Source organism: Synchiropus splendidus, chromosome 5 (assembly GCF_027744825.2).
Source record: "Synchiropus splendidus isolate RoL2022-P1 chromosome 5, RoL_Sspl_1.0, whole genome shotgun sequence".
Classification (NCBI taxonomy): domain Eukaryota; kingdom Metazoa; phylum Chordata; class Actinopteri; order Syngnathiformes; family Callionymidae; genus Synchiropus; species Synchiropus splendidus.
The window spans coordinates 13,193,880-13,210,770 of NC_071338.1; the positions used below are offsets into that span (position 1 = coordinate 13,193,880).

Genomic DNA, 16,891 nt, shown 5'->3' on the forward strand with positions numbered 1-16,891 from the left:
CTCAGAGGGGTCAAAGACGAAATGTTGTCCACCGAGGGTCGAGAGCATCACACATGTCCCTGCTGAGCTTGTCGCTCCTCCAAACAGCGGCAGACCCACTTGGACACGACCTCAGCGTTTCCGTCATTGTACTGTACGATGAAGGCGTGGTCCTGAACAAACGAAAAGAAAACATTTTATCCTCATAATTTATTCACATTATTTTCAACATGTTTATTTGTTTTCAATTTAATATGGAGGTTTATGTGAGATCGACTTTTGAAGGAAGGAATTTAGACGCTCATGTAGCTGTCTTTCAAAGAGGGGCAGGGGGTTGAATGTTATGAGTGGTGGGAAGCTTTGAACAGGAGACATTTTTAAGTCACATAATGGACCACACACAGGCATTTAGTTAGGAGTTTGAAACAGGGCATCCAAATATCTATTTTATTTCTACAAGCTAAATGTCGACAAATGTGTTAATCTCGTAATTTGTTTTCTAAACTTTCACACATTTAAACAATCATTGAGTCAAACAGAATACAGTATGTATGAAGGCTTGACGCTTGATTAAATAAATAGAACCAGGTGAATTTTTGTGCATTCGGCAAGCACTGTCTGCCGTGCAGCGAACTGCACCGCTCCCCAGCGCAGCTCGCTGCACGGCAGAGGAGTAGGCAGATCAGGGGGAGCGAGCTTCGTGCCAAAAGAAACACCAAGCACAGCACAACACAGCGTCAGACATCCCATCAATCACAGTGCGCTTCTATGCCACGAGTGTGGCGACTCGCGAGATGTGGATAACTGCGAGATAATGCCGGTAAAGAAATATGGTGGCCAAGCTACAGCTGCAAAGACAGCCAAGACACCTTCACACCAACTCAAACTGTGGCTGCCAATAATACAACTCTCACAAACCCAAAGCCAGTCAAGAGTGCGCCAGTATACTGGCACCTCAATGTCCATGGCAATGAAAATGGTGAGAGAAGAATAGTCCAAATAAAAGGAGAAGAAATTATGAATACAACAAGCACAACATGAAACAGCTTATTTGTCAGCACAGTATGCTCAGTTCACCCAAGGTTACAGTCCAACAACAATGATGATCATAATTTACCTGTCTTTCTTTCCTTTTTCTCCCCTCAGAATGAGTTGCACATACTGGCTTGAATAGCTTTTGTTGATCAACTCTCAGCAAAAACCTAAATGGTAAGTTTATATACCTATCTGAAGTCTTAAGAAAATGTTTTGTTCTATTATTATACGATATATATACGATTTAAAAATTCATTACAGTCATGTCAAGTGTAAAACTGAAATTGACCTTTATCCCTCCCAAAATAATTTTGAGCTTTAGTGTTCTCAGCAGCACAGATAAATGGACGTAAAGAATATTTATCAAACAGAAATAAAATGACAAATTAAACGACCTCTCCTAAAAGAGAGATTAGCCGTCTTTGCTAACAGCTACTGAAGTGTTCATTGTGCAGTATATTTTATTATCCGTTTTATTATAACCAGATTGGAGCTAAAAATCCTGGATCGGAATCTGCCTTGCTTTTATTTGCGTAATCATTCTGAATCATTACTCAAGAAATAATAATAATAAAAAGGGCGATAAATTAAAGAGGAAGATCATTAAACATGCTTACCTGTTTTAAGTCCAACAGATTTGACTTTATAACCATTGCCTGTTAGGGTGCCACGTTTATTGATCTACTTAGTCTGAATGGGCCATTAAAGAGGGCATGCAGTGACGGAAACAAAGATCATGACTGAAAAAAAGATGAAACGTCCTTATTGCTGAAGCTACTTGACTGACATCATTGTTGGCGTATGACAATTCAAAGACGAAACATGGATGGCAATTTATTCAAATGTTCCTGTGTGCTCACTGAAACACCAGCATTAGCTTTGACATCTCAATCGCCACAGTGGCCTCATCTGGGACACAGCAAGTATCGCTCAGGGGTCAAAGGTTAAAAGAGCAGGACGGGAGGGACTGAATAAGGCTAGTCAACCAGCACCAAGTGTGAATGTTATCTGTGTTGTTGAGATGTCCCAACCGTTTAACGATACGATGACCACCCTGTTTGGCTGTTACAAGACTGGAAACAAAAATAGACAGTTCACAGGTTACAAGTCACCGTCGTTGTGACGTAAATGCCGTGCATTACAGAAGCAATCTCCCCGAGTCAGAGAGGAAGACTTACGAGCCTCGCTAGATGAATGAAGTGAATGAGTCAGGCTTCTATTCAAACACGGTCAACTGACATAGCCAGTTCCAGACATGTATCAACCACATTCCTTCTAGTGTAGTGATTCCGCTAGGTTTTTGTGTTCTGAGGGGGGGGGACCTAGTGATCGGTGGACGTCAGCTACAGTGACCATTGTAATAGTTTAGAAATGTTTAAAACAGTGATGGAGATTTAGCAATTTGGATAATTCACAGTGAAGAATGGAAAAGGTATGAAATAAAAGCCTTTCAATTGTCTATGAACTGCATAGACTATTTTAATATGTTTGAGTGAGTATTATTTCCAAAATATATGTCTAGAATCGTCACATACAAGTAAACTGATACTGTTCCATGCTGACATTGAAGTCACATCACACAGTTGAAGACGCTGGACATCAAAGAACTGATCGGTGGACCCCATAAACCTATTGTCTATTGTGAGGCCTACTGTATATGGCCAACGTAGCGCTACCTGCCTGTGCTGTTGAGGCTAAAATGACAGATGAATGTTTCTTTCACAGACTACACTGCTGTTGAGGGCGATGCAAACGGACATGAGGATTGAATCCACGCAGAGAGTGTAGAGAGAACTGACACATGGACTTCTAAATGGGAAATAAATGCAAAGGTTTTTGAGCCGTTTTAATAAAAGAAGAAGTTAAAGAGCTATTCCACAGGGAAGGTAACTATCTGTACATTCTCATGATACTTTGTCCTAAGTTTATGCGGTTCTCCCGGGGTGGCAGACCGTGTCGTTGGACGATGTAGTTACATTCAACACTTGCGTATTAGCTTGTAAAATACTGAAAAAGAGATTTATCACTTCCTTGGTCACTAAATCAATATATATTTTGGGATGAGCCACTTTCATTAGCAGATTTATTACTTCAAGCAATGCAGGTTGCATAAAATAACACAGCAGGCCCTCTGAGTTTGACCAAGGGAAATGTCTGAGACTATTCTAAGAGGCCAGTGATGGACTGTTGCAGTTTACATTACATACCAACATTGAGAGTGATGGAAAAGACAGCTCAGCAAGTGACAACACATTACTGTTAATATTTGAGCAAATGGCCAGTTGTTCTTACAACTATTCTCCAGAAGAGGTTCATGTAATTGTACTGATATTAAAGGATGAATGACACACACACTGCCACGTCGTCATGAACAAGCTGTAGAGCGTTGTTAAGGACTTGGGGGATCCCCATTAATCGTGTTGTCCTTCTCATGGGCAGGCAGGGTTAGCGCAGTCCGAGGTTAATGACTGTCATATCAATGCAAGCAAGAGTGTATACGTGCGTGTGTGTGTGTCAGTATGACACGGGTGGAGTGGACGCTTCTGGGTGTCTGCAAGTGCAGTGCAGTCATCTCATCAATCTTTCTTTGCTCAGCGGAGACCGAAAGTGAAATAAAAAGGAAGACACAAGGAAGGTCCCTAAATCCAGCGCATCACCTCTGCTCTGGAAATTAACCCTGACTGTCCGACGTGTTGGGTTTGACACGGATGAAGGAGGTGGACTTCTGGCTGGTGGACTTCTGGCTGGTGGATACAGCGACATGAGTTAAAAACATGCAACGGCTGCAGAAACAACATCGACATTGTCCAAATGACCTTTCTAAAATGTTTCCCCTGAAGGCAGGGTTCTATTCTGACTGTCTCTTTGCCTGTTCATCGGGATGAACTGATGATGAACAAAAGTAGTGACAATGGCATGAAACATAATTAAAACTACAACACAACAGCACATAGTACACAGAACAGGTTAAACAAAAAAAAACAACTCATCCTCCCCGTCTCTTCAAATACCTACAAAGAGTGACTGATAAACAGACAACTGATGACAAATGCCACATTAGTCTCCACATAACTTTTTGGTGACAATAATGCCATAGCAACAGGCAGTTACACAATGTCACCCTATTGAAAGCAGTAGTGTTGCACCTATTGGTCAGAGGAACGCGATACAGTCATAGACAGTATATATGTCAGCAAAGGTGAGGAGACTGAGTACAGGACTGTGGAGAACTTTGTTGCTTGGTGTGAGCCGAACCATCTGCAGCTCAATGAGGCAAAGCCCAAAAAACCGGTGGTGGACCTAAGGAGGACCAAGTCTCCAGTGATGATCAATGTTGATATGGTCAAGGACTATAAATAGGGGGTCCACATTGACAATAAACTGGACTGGGCTCGGAACCCTGAGGACCTTTACAAAAAAAGGGCAGAGTCGTCTGTACTTCTTGAGGAGGCTCAGGTCCTTCAACATCTGCGGGACAATGCTGAGGATGTTTTAAGAGTCAGTGGTGTCCAGTGTTCACTGTGGTTTGCTGGGGCAGCAGATTAACGGTGGTGGACACTAACAGACTCAACAAACTCATCCGCAAGGCTGGTGATGTGGTGTGGGTGAAACTGGACGCCTGAAACTCCTGAAGCATCCTGGACAACATCACCCACCCCCTCCATGAGCTCCTAGTCCAATACAGAAGCACATGGACCAACAGACTGAGACTACCCATCTCAAAGACTGAGCGCCACAAGAGGTCCTTTCTTCCTGTAGCAATAAAAACGTACAATTCATCTCTGAAAAAATTACAGTGAAGGATTCTTCTTGAATTGCATTTTTCTTATATTGTTTCTAAGCTCTTTTGTATAGCTTTTTTTGCACTTTATAATAATATTTATTTTTTAATTTATTGTGATATGTTGTGTACAGAGCATGTTAAGAACACAATTTCCCTTGGGATTAATAAAGTTTTCTGATTCTGATTTCTGATTCTGATATAGCTGAATGACCGACTACACAATTAAAATAAAGGGCCGTGAGCTCGCAATAACGTAGAGGAAGTCAGCACGTTACAAAGGACATAAACACCAGGGAATAACCCAGTATGAATATTAATGTATGGGTTTTTGAATAACAATTTTCAATTAATTTGTTGAGACTAAATTAAGAAGCTTTTGAAGCAATTACATGTGAAGCACTGGGATTAATAAGGAAGAGATTGTGTGAGGTGTACCTGGATGGCCGAGAGGTAGATTAAATAATTACATCTGTCAGACAGTCAGGCACAGGGGTGCAACATCACAGGTAGACAAGCAGCAGAAGTGAGTGACATGAGAAATGGACATATACAGATCAGTTCAATCAAATCTTTCTTCATCTTTTTCTTCATCTTTTGCAAACACATATTTTGCGGACAAACCTGCAGCTTTTGTGTAAATTGATGTTGTTTTGGTCAGAAAATGACAAAAATGCTTGACAAAGTCAATGCTTTCTCTGTATTGATACACGTGCAGCATTAAAGTGTAAATGTCAGTGACGAACATGAACCCACGTACATGCTCTTTTTCACATGGAATATTTCCCACATTGTGACGCCATCAAAACGGCGTCAGTCGGAGTGGACGCGTGTGAGTTTGGGAATTGGAAATTTAAGGGGCTCATCTGGTGTCTCTGGGGAGGGATGAGCAGAAACAAAATGTGTGTGTGTGTGTGCGTGCGTGTGCGTGTGTGTCAATGAATAGAGAAGCAAAGTGGGAGGACACATTGACAAGGGCGCTAAAAGGCTGCGTAAACGCTGTGAAGGAGCGGGGGAAGACGAGGAGGGGGGAAATGTCAATCCAATCTAACAATGAGCAAGGAGCTATGGGATCATCGCGGGAATAATTCCAGGTTGAACAGCTGAGTTTTATTCCTCTAAAGCTTGAGGGGGTGTAAAACTTTTGAAACTGCATGATCCTGATATCACCGGGAATGTTTTTAATAATCCAAGTCCTTATGTCGGTAGTCAATGTTGGGACCGCTTTCATGAGTGGGTTTCTTGGCCGGTATGTTGACATCATGTTTCCATGATCCTTTCAATAGTATAGTGGACCAACATAAACACTTCCCTGACGTCAAGTTCCAAGAAACTAGAGAGCACCACAGAACAAGACCTGAAAATATTAAAACTAGACTCAATAGTGTTTTTACCAATGAAAAGCAACAAGTCAAAAAAAACAGTTGTGAGGTGCAGGAAAAAAAAGCCTAGACACTGAAGATGAACCTTAAAGAAGAGAAGCGAAACCTCAGACAGGACAGGTCATCACTGAAAACCTGCAGTGGCAGTACTGGGAGTGGGCCAGTGGAAAGTCTTAACTCACTCAACGTCATTAGCTTATGATGACAGGATAGTGTGACCACCATGAAAAATGCAGTAGAGGTATACGAAAGCAAACACACTCACTTTCCTCACTGATGGCTCCTCAAGTCATTCTTCAACAGAGAATGATAAAAAGGAGTTGGAATGAACTTCAAAGAGAAAGAGACTAAAGTGCGTGTCTTGTGTGCTTTAAATGTTGATGACTCACACTGTGAACGGATCTCTGTGTGGTCACTGGTGGAAACATCAGGTACTTAGTGCTTGCATTCAACATGAGTGAACATGAGTGGCTAAAGAAGATGAGGACGGTCACTGTCCCTTGCTGAACTCTTACAGAATTTATGTTTTTTTACAAATAATGTGGCAGTTAATGGAAATTTCAGGTCTCTGTTTATTACTTTCATAGTTCACCATTTATCTATAAAAAGACAGAACTCAGAAAGAAATACTGATGCTACAGTAACAGCAGCCATGGTAGTTCATAAACAGCCAGTACGCCCACTGCAACTAATATCACAATTAATCAATAAAATCGGCACTTTGGTCCATAAACTAGAGCTACAGGTTGAGTTTTACGGTCATCAACGTGTATGTGCTCATCACCCACACCATCCCTTGCACTTACTCTCCAAGAGAAATGTGTGGCCGTGATAATAAAAAGAGAACAAATGGGAGCAGCGGTGGGAGAGGGGAGCGGGCTGAAGGGGCCCGGTGTATTAACATACAGATAGAATAGCTAAGGTGTTTTAATGTAGAAGGGCTGCGGGGAATGAAGATCTGTTGAAGAGAAGGGAACAAGAAACATGGGGGGGCAAAAATACTTTCCACAAAGAGCCACAGAGCCATGACCTCATAAAAGCGTTACTTTCTTAAAAATCTATACATGAATCGTGTCAACATCATTATTTTTGTTTTTACATCATGGCATAGAAAATGTACCTTTACAAACATTCAAATATTCCTCATGTTTTGGACAGACTTTTGCATCTCAAACAAGTCAGAACACAATGAACACTGGGGGTACCAGTGCATATACCATTTTCATGAAAGGTTTCCAGACTTCCAATCTTTAGGGCCTTTTAAATTGACATCTGAGCCAATGAGAGCTTTACATTAAGCTTCTTTAAGAAAAGAACTCCATAAATCTCAAGTTATGTGCCGCAGAAATGTATGACGGCTCCTTTGGTGTGATTAATCAATGGCAGAGTCCTGCTGCAGCCTGACGGAGGAGTCAATATGAATATCGTACTGAATCACCAAACAATTGAAAAGGTTTTCTGATGTGACAGGCTTCTCAGCAAGGTTCTTTCAGAAAATAGTATTTGTTGACACACAAAAATGAATAAATGGTTTTAGTATCTCTTATATGTTGAGGCACAAATGAAAGTGAGTTTCACCTGCCAACACAAAAAACATAAGCTTCACACTCAACATTCACAAACTCCTCAAAAGCAGTTTAACTTTCACTCCTTCCTTGTGAGTCCCAAAATTCCTCTTGACTCTTCTTCTCTGGCGCGAGACTGACAACGTGCCGTCTGTTAGCAGCTCTGCATTTACACCCTCTGACACAACACCACTAAACTTCACTCCTTGTCTCCCTGTGGGCACAGCTGTCACTGTCCTTGAGCCTGACACACAAGCCAGAACGTGTCGCCAATGTTCCAGAAGTGTAAAAGACTTTGGAGCCACAGTGAGTCGTACGCCAATAGTAGACGGCAGTAGTCCAGCAAAAATAAATAAACCCAACAGCTAAGACATTACGAGCACATACGAATTATGAATACATCCATTGCAGCTTCTTATTGCGTTCTCTGGGTAGAGGAGCCAGTGCATCAACCAGGGATCAGCACGCACTCGCAGCTCTCGACAGCTGAGACCTGTATATTTGAAAGTTTCGACTTTCAAAAGTTGTTGGACCTTTGCTGTGTTAACACTTCTGAGTCACCAATTGACCTTGTTATGTTTTTGGACCAAAAGAGATTCCTCACGCCTGATCCTTCCATATGCCCTTAGCGAGCACTTCCCTGTCAGATACACTCCATGTTTGAAAAGGACTACGTCCCAGAGACCCAAATTCAGTTACTCTTCTTTCTATCACTAAGAAGCTCATTCTTTTTGATAGATTCTGACCTATTCGACTTGCAGCACAAACGCAGTCAAACAGTTGAGTGACGAACACGCACAACTTTAAGATATGGTTATAAATAAAATTACAGCAGCGGCGCCTCAGACTCGGCTCATTGTGGTTACCTCAATTCACTGTCAAGGCTTCTCACAAACCCCCTTTCACCATCATACTTTCATTCTAGCAAAAAGAGTTAATCACTGTCAAACAACTAAAAGTCACTTCAACGGTCCTTGGCCTCAGAAAACCCCGGAATTAATGCACATACAATACAAAGGCAAAATTGTATTTCTGTTCAATTTTCAAGAAGGACTATGATGAAAAATGACTCCCTACTATTCCAAAGTTATATTTTGGGAGGTCAAAGAGGAAATGTTTTCAATAAAGGACATTCTTACTTACCATGAGGTTGTTTGGAGCAGGCCGCTCTTTGGGTTGGCGTTTCATACTGTAAAAAAAAACAAAAAACAAAAGGAGCCCAAATCAGACTGGAGGAGTCCCTGATGTTTCTGCTGCATACTATTCATTAGACATCCTTTTTACACAACTACTGTGACATTATGAAATGAGAGCCAAGATTATTTTAATAGAGCATCCTTAATACCCTCCAAGGAAAGGTTTCATGCAGTAGACATAAATCGGCAATGGCCGACTGACCTCATAATAGCCCACATGCTGCTCATTAAATGGAACTTATTTAGCTGTTAAGAATTTTTCCTTCAACTCCAACACAATTTCTTGAACACATTTCTTCACTAGTCAGTCCGTTCAGCCTCATTCAACCAAAACATACTGCCAGATATTTGCTTAAGAGGGTTTTCCTCTGGCTTTTACGGCCCTTCATTTCATGACCTCAAACATTTATAAAATGAGCAGCCTCTATATCTTCTTCCATTAATATACAAGCAACCATATAAAATATTGGACACAATAAATGTAGTTTACAATGGTTACAAAATACAATATAGTTGGTATGATATTGTGTTACTGTATAATGCCAAGAGTCCGAGCTAAATACACTGATGCGAGCTTTTATGAGTTTACAATTTAGCAACAAAAGGGAGGACTTGGGTAAATAAAACCTCATAACTTTTAACTACGCAGTGTCATTGTGATGCACGTGAATCCACTAAATATTCAGCATGGGAATCAAAAAGGTTATACAGGTGTGATAATAAATGGGTGTTCCTCTAAAATGAATGAACTGGGAGCAGTCAGTGGCATCCACACTCCACTGTGTCCTGAGAGACGTGCCCTGCTTGACTGGCGAGCAAAAACAAGGAGAATCAACAACAGATGCCTTCGCCAGCTGTTGTACACCGGCACACAGATACTATTTGTGTGACATTCGGGTGTGTATTTGTACATTTCTGTGCGGCATAAAGGTTACAAGAACTTAATGAATCAGAGGCAAAGAGAGTAAATATTGTCTTTATCCTATTGCATTTGTGATATCAATTAATCCCAGCCAGGAGAATGACAAAAAAAACTTTCAAGCCATTTTAACTGCTGGTCTAAAGTCAAGCCATTAGTCGCACAAAGAACCCAAACACACACACACTAATGCACTTGGATGGCATTGTGCACTCTTTGTATCCCCTCCATCATGTTTGACTATCATTTCATTGAGCACCTTGTGGGTTATACATTTGAACAGTCTATATTTGACCAAGCGATCCTATTTAAATTTGAACAAGTAAGTAAAAGAATAAATGAATGGATTTTGTTCAGGTTAATAGTTTTAGAAATAAAAGTGATTTTCTCTGACATGTGTAATGGCTTGTATTCAGTCGACGGCTTACCACTGGGTGATGAAGTGGACAAACTTCTCGGTGAACAGGCCTACTGGAAGAACAGGAGGGTCCTTTAAGACAATCAGAAAAAGAGTTGTCATTATTATGTCAAATTACTTGAGTATACCTTTGAGTCAAAAACGTAAAAACAATACTCTGTAGATTGAAAAACACATTTCAAAAAGGCGGATTAAAAGTCCTCCCATCTCATCGCCTCTCTACGATTTCTCCATTTCACCACAATAACTGCAACACCAAAACATTATTTGCATATATACATAAAGAATTGCTTTCTTGCGCTTTTTCAGTAGCATTTTTCCTCAATTAAAAGACAAAACTGAGTGCTGTCTTGATAAATTCCTTTGTGTCTATAATAATGAGTGCATTCAGTTTCGACACGTAGAAAATACAAACCTTTAGTAAATCAACCCCCAAGTATGTAGTGTGTTAGTGCAGTGGAGGCTTCATGAACCGTGTCATGTAGACCAGCTGTGCCTGACTGACCCTCGCTTCATTACGCCATTCAATTCCCCACAATTGCTGTTCTTTATCCTTCGTGTCAGCACGACAGCCACCAAAAACACAGCACTTACAGCACTAATATCACAGCTCTTCACAGAAGTACTTGAAAGGACGGACAAGAGAATTGTGCACAGAAATCCATAACAGATGGCTATAATTTTCTTCAGAATCCTTCTTTACTGTTGGGATAAAAACCTGATTTAACAATTTGAAATTACCAAGTCATTTCACAAGCCTGTGTAAAGATATTTTTGAAGGAGATTAGAGAGAGTCTTTACATGACAAAGGAGGTCAGGGAACCTTTTCTGATGGCAGCACCATGGATAATATCCAACTCTTTGTCAATTCAAAATAACAGCAATAATAGCATTTAGTATATACAATTATGAACGCAAAATGTTATATTGCTGTCCTATTGTTTCAGTAAGATTATTATTTAGAAGACACTTTTTATGGTTAGACTCCTTCATTATAGAAGGCTTTGTTTTGTCTACGTTCTTCATGATCGCGATGTGTGAATTTAATAAACGACTGCAAGTGAAGTGACACAAACGTAATATTGTGTTTCATTTTAGGCATTATCTTCCTAAATGGTAACGGGTGAGAGCAGGCACAGTTGGCAGGTGTTTGCATCGAGTATCTTGCTCATGTAGCCTGATGCAAACACGACACTGTGTAATATCCACTCATACAATGGATGCATATGACAAGTGGAGAAGCTGTTTTTTGTCACTTCAGCATTGAAATACAGAAAAAAAACGAATGAGAAATATGTAGATATGCCATGAAACATATATTCTTAAGGCTCTCAGCTATGAAATGATATCATGACGTTCAGAAGCAGTTTATTCAAATGCAGGGGAATTAAAGCGCTTAATATTTGAAGTCCTGCTGTGCCATTAAAAACACCTCTGGGCAGTGTTCCCCATTCCTGAACGCTCTGATCGGCAGGCTCCCGCAAAGCTTGATGCATGAACCCATTTAAATTAACAAAGAAATGGCTTCCTTCTAATCTTGCTGCACTTCACAGTGGTGCCGCCGCTTGAATGAGCAATACATCATAACACACACAGCACACAAGCGTGCCCTTGAGCAGTGTATATCCCAGCCCTGAGTGTAGTTTAGGGTGATCATACAAAGCAGTTCACAAGAATGCAACACAAAAAATAAAACAAAAAAGTAAAGCAGCAATTCCATCTCCTTACACAACAATATACGTTGAGAAGACGAATACTTGTGAAGCAAACTGGTGCTCACACACACTGCTGAGACTGCAGCAAGTTTTCATGTAGCCAGCTAAGAGGAACATCATAGCTTTGATGTGGCAGCAGGCGTCGCTACAAAAGAGAAGCTGGCTGATTAAAGTGGAGCGGCGCATTATCCCCGGTCTCGTCAAAGTGCATCACTGTGAGAGATGATGCATGCACTGCCGGGCTACAAGGGTACGAGTAAATATACATGTCATTGTCATAGAGCAATTATTAGGCAAAATTAGATTTGTAATTACAGGCTTGAAGAGCAGGGAGTTTAAAAGGGAAACCAGCTGGTGTAATGAAAGAGATGAGTGACAGCAGACGTGGGTAAAGACAGTATTTCTGGTGGGACATGTTGCTACTGAAATGACGAAGATGAATTGATGTAACATTAGCTCCAGCCTGAGAAAAATAGTCCAAAATGTTGAGCTGGACAACTCTCTCATTCGTACAGTCTTTAACCACTTGTCTCCAGCTCTGAAGCACTTCGTAAACCCTGACAGTGAGGGTCGGCCACTTCTGGCTCGGCTGAAAAATGACTGCTTTCTCACTGCAAGGAGAGACCATAAAGGGCACAGGAGGGAAAAAAGAAAAAGTTTGAGCGATGCTTCCATCAGGCTGACTAATGAACAGATCAGCCAGGTCAAACCATTACAACCAAAAGCATTTAACGTGCGCGGTCTAGTCTACAGCTAGTTTAGAAAGACGCGTTAGTGAGGGAAATACGGTGCATATATTTTTTGATACCAATGTCTCTCAGGTGTAATGGAAAAAAAATGTATGCTCATTGCATTGCTTTAAAAAATAAAGAAAAAAAATGACTGAATTCACTTAAAATAATGCAATTCATCACACAGAATAAATATGATTCTGATTATTAACTTCTGAATCATTTAATGTGATTTGCAATGGAAAATGCTTTAAAAAAAATGTATGTTGTACCCAAAGAGTACTTAAAAACTCGGGAATGAGAAAACTAAGTAAAAAATACGGTGAGGATGGGGTGTGTCGTACAGTGTTATAGCAACATTTGATACCATAATTCATCCTAAATGTGTCTCCAAAGATCATAATTTATGAAATGGACTGACATATGCAACGTTGTTCCAGAGCACAAGAAGTTGGACAATAACCCTTCTTGACTTATTCTAAATAAACAACAGACTTCGAAATGAATGCATCATTCAGTTTCAAGATGTAGCATAAAAACACAAGCGTACAAGGCCGCCAGAAACAGGAGATTTTCCCTTAGGTCAAAGTAAAAATCATTTTTGCCAAAATATTATTTTTCATACGGAACAAATGTAGGCAAAGGCATGAGAGTGGATGTTTGTGTGTTTGTGCTCATATCTGGCGACAGGTCAGAGCACGGCAGTCCCATGCACAAGCATATGTGTAGCGCCTGAGGCAGTTGTGTCGGGTGAAGGGTGGTGTGAGCAGGGAGTAAAGCCGCCTGAGTGGTTTGCTTCATTAGGAAACAAAATATAAGCTTTCCGGACCATTAGGACTGACTTTAGATGCAAAAGCACATAAGACGACGACTCACCTCATCAACGATGCATTGCAGTAACTGAAGAGGCTGGAAACAAAGAGAGACAGAAAAACACGTCAGATTTGAAAAGACTGTTTTTGGAAAAGTAGCAAGTGAAGACTTAAGATTGGAAGAAACTCAGATGAAGCCATCTTTCATATGTTGAACAATTCTTTTATTCTATAATGGCGTCTAATCTACCAGCAGTTAGCTATTATTTTACGGCAAAACAGCAATTGAAACGAATGAGAAAAGCAACCAAGAGTAACAGACTGTAGTGCGGGGGACCTTTATTTTCCATCTCTCGTCTCAATCTCAATAAAATTTACCATTAAAGAGCCCTGGTTCTTCTGAATCTGTAAGACAAGACAAGAGAGAGGGAAGAGGCGATAAGTAATTAGCATATCATAATCAAGGCGATGCACTTGGACACATTATGATCACTGGGAGAAAATTATTGCTATCCTGGTGGCAATTTGTGGGTTTGCGTTAGCACCATTTACATAATGAAAACACACAAATGTTAATGGCCCCGCTCTCATTTGAGGAGAACGGGGGTAAAAGATCCACTGATGCTAATTTCCAGAGTAGCACTTTATTCCTGCCCTCCAGGTTGTCAAGACACGCTGGATGGTGGATAACAGTTCCACGCAGCGTGACCATGTGTTGTCATGTCACAACATGCTTCAGGTCCGAGTCCACCAGTATGAATGCATTGTCGTGGTTTACGCAAACCTAAACATGATGACTCGTGATGGTAATTAGAATTTTTGTATCGGTATTGGGTCGGATCAAGTCCGAAATGACTGGATCGGGAATTGAATTTATTTATTTATTTATTTTTTATGTCGGATCTGATCCATAAGCCCAAATATTCTCAATTTCCCTTAGTGTGACATGCCGTAATGTCCTTTTCATTTTAGGCTTAGCATCAAACAAGATCTACTGCCTTGTAATTTTGTTCTATTTGTATTAATTTCAACATTTTTGCCATGTTGTATTCTTATTTATGCCCTTCAAATTTTCACATCCATGTACATTATTAACAACTTTTTGAGTGACAAGTAGAAGGTTTTGAATCAGACTGGCATCAACCCATCCTCAAGGCTGCGGTTTCGGTACCGTATGTGAAAAAGTGGTATCAATGTAAAATATACTGACCTCAACAACTAAAATATACTGACCCAATGACCCAAACAACTTAAAAAAAGTCGTATGACCAAAAAAACGCGAGAAGAGTCCACAAAGACTAAGCTCTGGATGTCCATGAAAGGAAACACATTGATCAGTTTATTTTTGCATATCTTATCTTTTGCACACCCCCTTCACAAGGTTGCATGAAAAGATGTGCACAAAGTCTGACCAAAAAAAGACACCAAAATTCACCAAATGGCTGTGATAAGTACGCTTCTAGTGTGGAAATTAATTCAAAAGGCTACAATGTTCTTTGCTGCAAGTTCAAAAGAGCACGATAATGAATTTTCGTTTCAAAAGATTAGTCCAAGGATTGTGCATCAAACCAAAAGGCAACAGGAACCTAGTTTATAATAAGCAATAGAGCATGAGGGCTTCATCCAGTTAAACTCAGAGATAATAATGAAACTTATTACGGGTCAGCCTAACTCTAACATTCAGTTTGGAGACTTAATGAAAGACAAATGCAGTTTGTCAGAGTTTGTCAGAGTTTGTGACACTTTTTAGTGATATTCAAGACTCAAGAACTAGCCAGGTCCAAAATTGACACAATCCGAAGTAAAGTGAAACAAAAATAGAGGTGATTGTCATCTTGAATGGGACAGATGGAATGAACAGAAACTTTAAGTAATTTATAAAACTGCCACAAACATGGAGAAACACAATGTTCCAAGCAGGAGCTTATTGTAACTGAGAAATCAATAAAGTTATTGTAGCAAAATCTATAAATGTGGAGGATTTCAATCTGAATAATTAGCAAAGTTTCTTTTTGTGTCAGTCAATACTGTTGAATCTAATCTCATGTTTCTGCCCTCTTTTCTTCAGAGACACAAATGGCATTTTAGAAGATCATGTTCCTGAACTACTTTTTGGACACTATATTTTTGATAATCCAACTATATTCTTCTGCTTACTATCAACATTTCAGGGTTAGCTGTAGCCACTCCAAGCAACATATTTACAGGCAACACCATGGACAGCTCCTCAGTAAACTTTCAAGCTCACAAAGACTGAAGACTTTCACTCAGACAGCAAAAACTTGTGTACCCACGTTTGTGTGGAGGAAACAAAGTTGCCAATATCAGCCACAAGCTGGACTTTGTCGACCTGTCTTCTGCAAGGCTACAGGCACTCAATTACGCCTCACTTTCACTTTTGAGTAAGGACAAGAAATTATCATTTAATATGTGCAGCATCAACAGTTGACCCACAGGTAATGACTAAAGAACTGTGTCTTAATTGACTTTAATTCAAAACCTCACTGGAGGTCTCTCAGAAGTACAAATTAAAGCAGAGAGAAAATTCTAAACCTAGCTCTCGGCAACACAGGATGACTTACATTTCTTTCATTTTAAATTTATACTGTCAAAAGAAAGTGGGTATTTTGTGAAAGAAGATTTCACGACAATAGCTGCTTATTGATCATCTCAGGATTACATTTGAGTCCACCTTTCTGAGTGTAATACTCTCAGTAACCTTGAATGTCTTTTGTACTGCTGAGTCGGAGAGACTATACACTGCCTTACTCGTCTGAGCTGCTCTTAAAAACTATTCACCAGCCTTTAGACTGAAATGAAACATGGAGAAGACACTTCAATGGAATGGTAGCCAAGTAACCTTTACAGACGGGAATTCAGCAGGAACTCGTAGTGATATCAATTTCTCCAAGGGCGTCTGAACAGGACTTGAAAAGTCTTGTCCATGTGAAAGATAAATAACAGAGTAAGGACCAGATATTTTAATTGTCTCCTCAAGTAGCCAGCAATGTTGGTGAGTCACTACCGTACATTCAAGGAAATTAACTTGATTATACCACAATTACATTATGGGCTGAGAAATAAGCATCAGCATTGAGGAACCAATTTTAATGGAGAGAAAAAGTTTCATTTATCTTAAAGTTAGACGTATGACTGACTGTCAGTGAGTAAAACTTCTTAAACCAAACAAAATGAGTGAAGTACGGTATATTTATGGAAATACTGTGGATATAAAGGACCTATCGAGCATTTCCACCTATTCTTATTTATGCATGTTTCGAACGTTGAAGTCTTCCTCTACATGATGCACTAAGTGCCTAACAAAAAGAAAAGTTGGACCTAGTACTAAAGGCACGGT

The 16,891-nt window shown here is 40.1% G+C and overlaps 1 protein-coding gene across 1 annotated transcript in view; it reads right to left on the minus strand.

The window, feature by feature from the left end:
- Positions 1–4: 4 nt before the first annotated feature.
- map2k5 (mitogen-activated protein kinase kinase 5) overlaps positions 5–16,891 on the minus strand; it is a 40,845-nt gene continuing 23,958 nt past the window's right edge. The window contains exons 18-22 of the mRNA XM_053864461.1: positions 13,912–13,938; positions 13,598–13,630; positions 10,286–10,347; positions 8,886–8,931; positions 5–152 (exon numbers count right to left, since the gene is read on the minus strand). Coding sequence (XP_053720436.1) covers positions 48–152; positions 8,886–8,931; positions 10,286–10,347; positions 13,598–13,630; positions 13,912–13,938 — 273 coding nt within the window. The 3' untranslated portion in view covers positions 5–47. The remainder of the gene's footprint in view (positions 153–8,885; positions 8,932–10,285; positions 10,348–13,597; positions 13,631–13,911; positions 13,939–16,891) is intronic.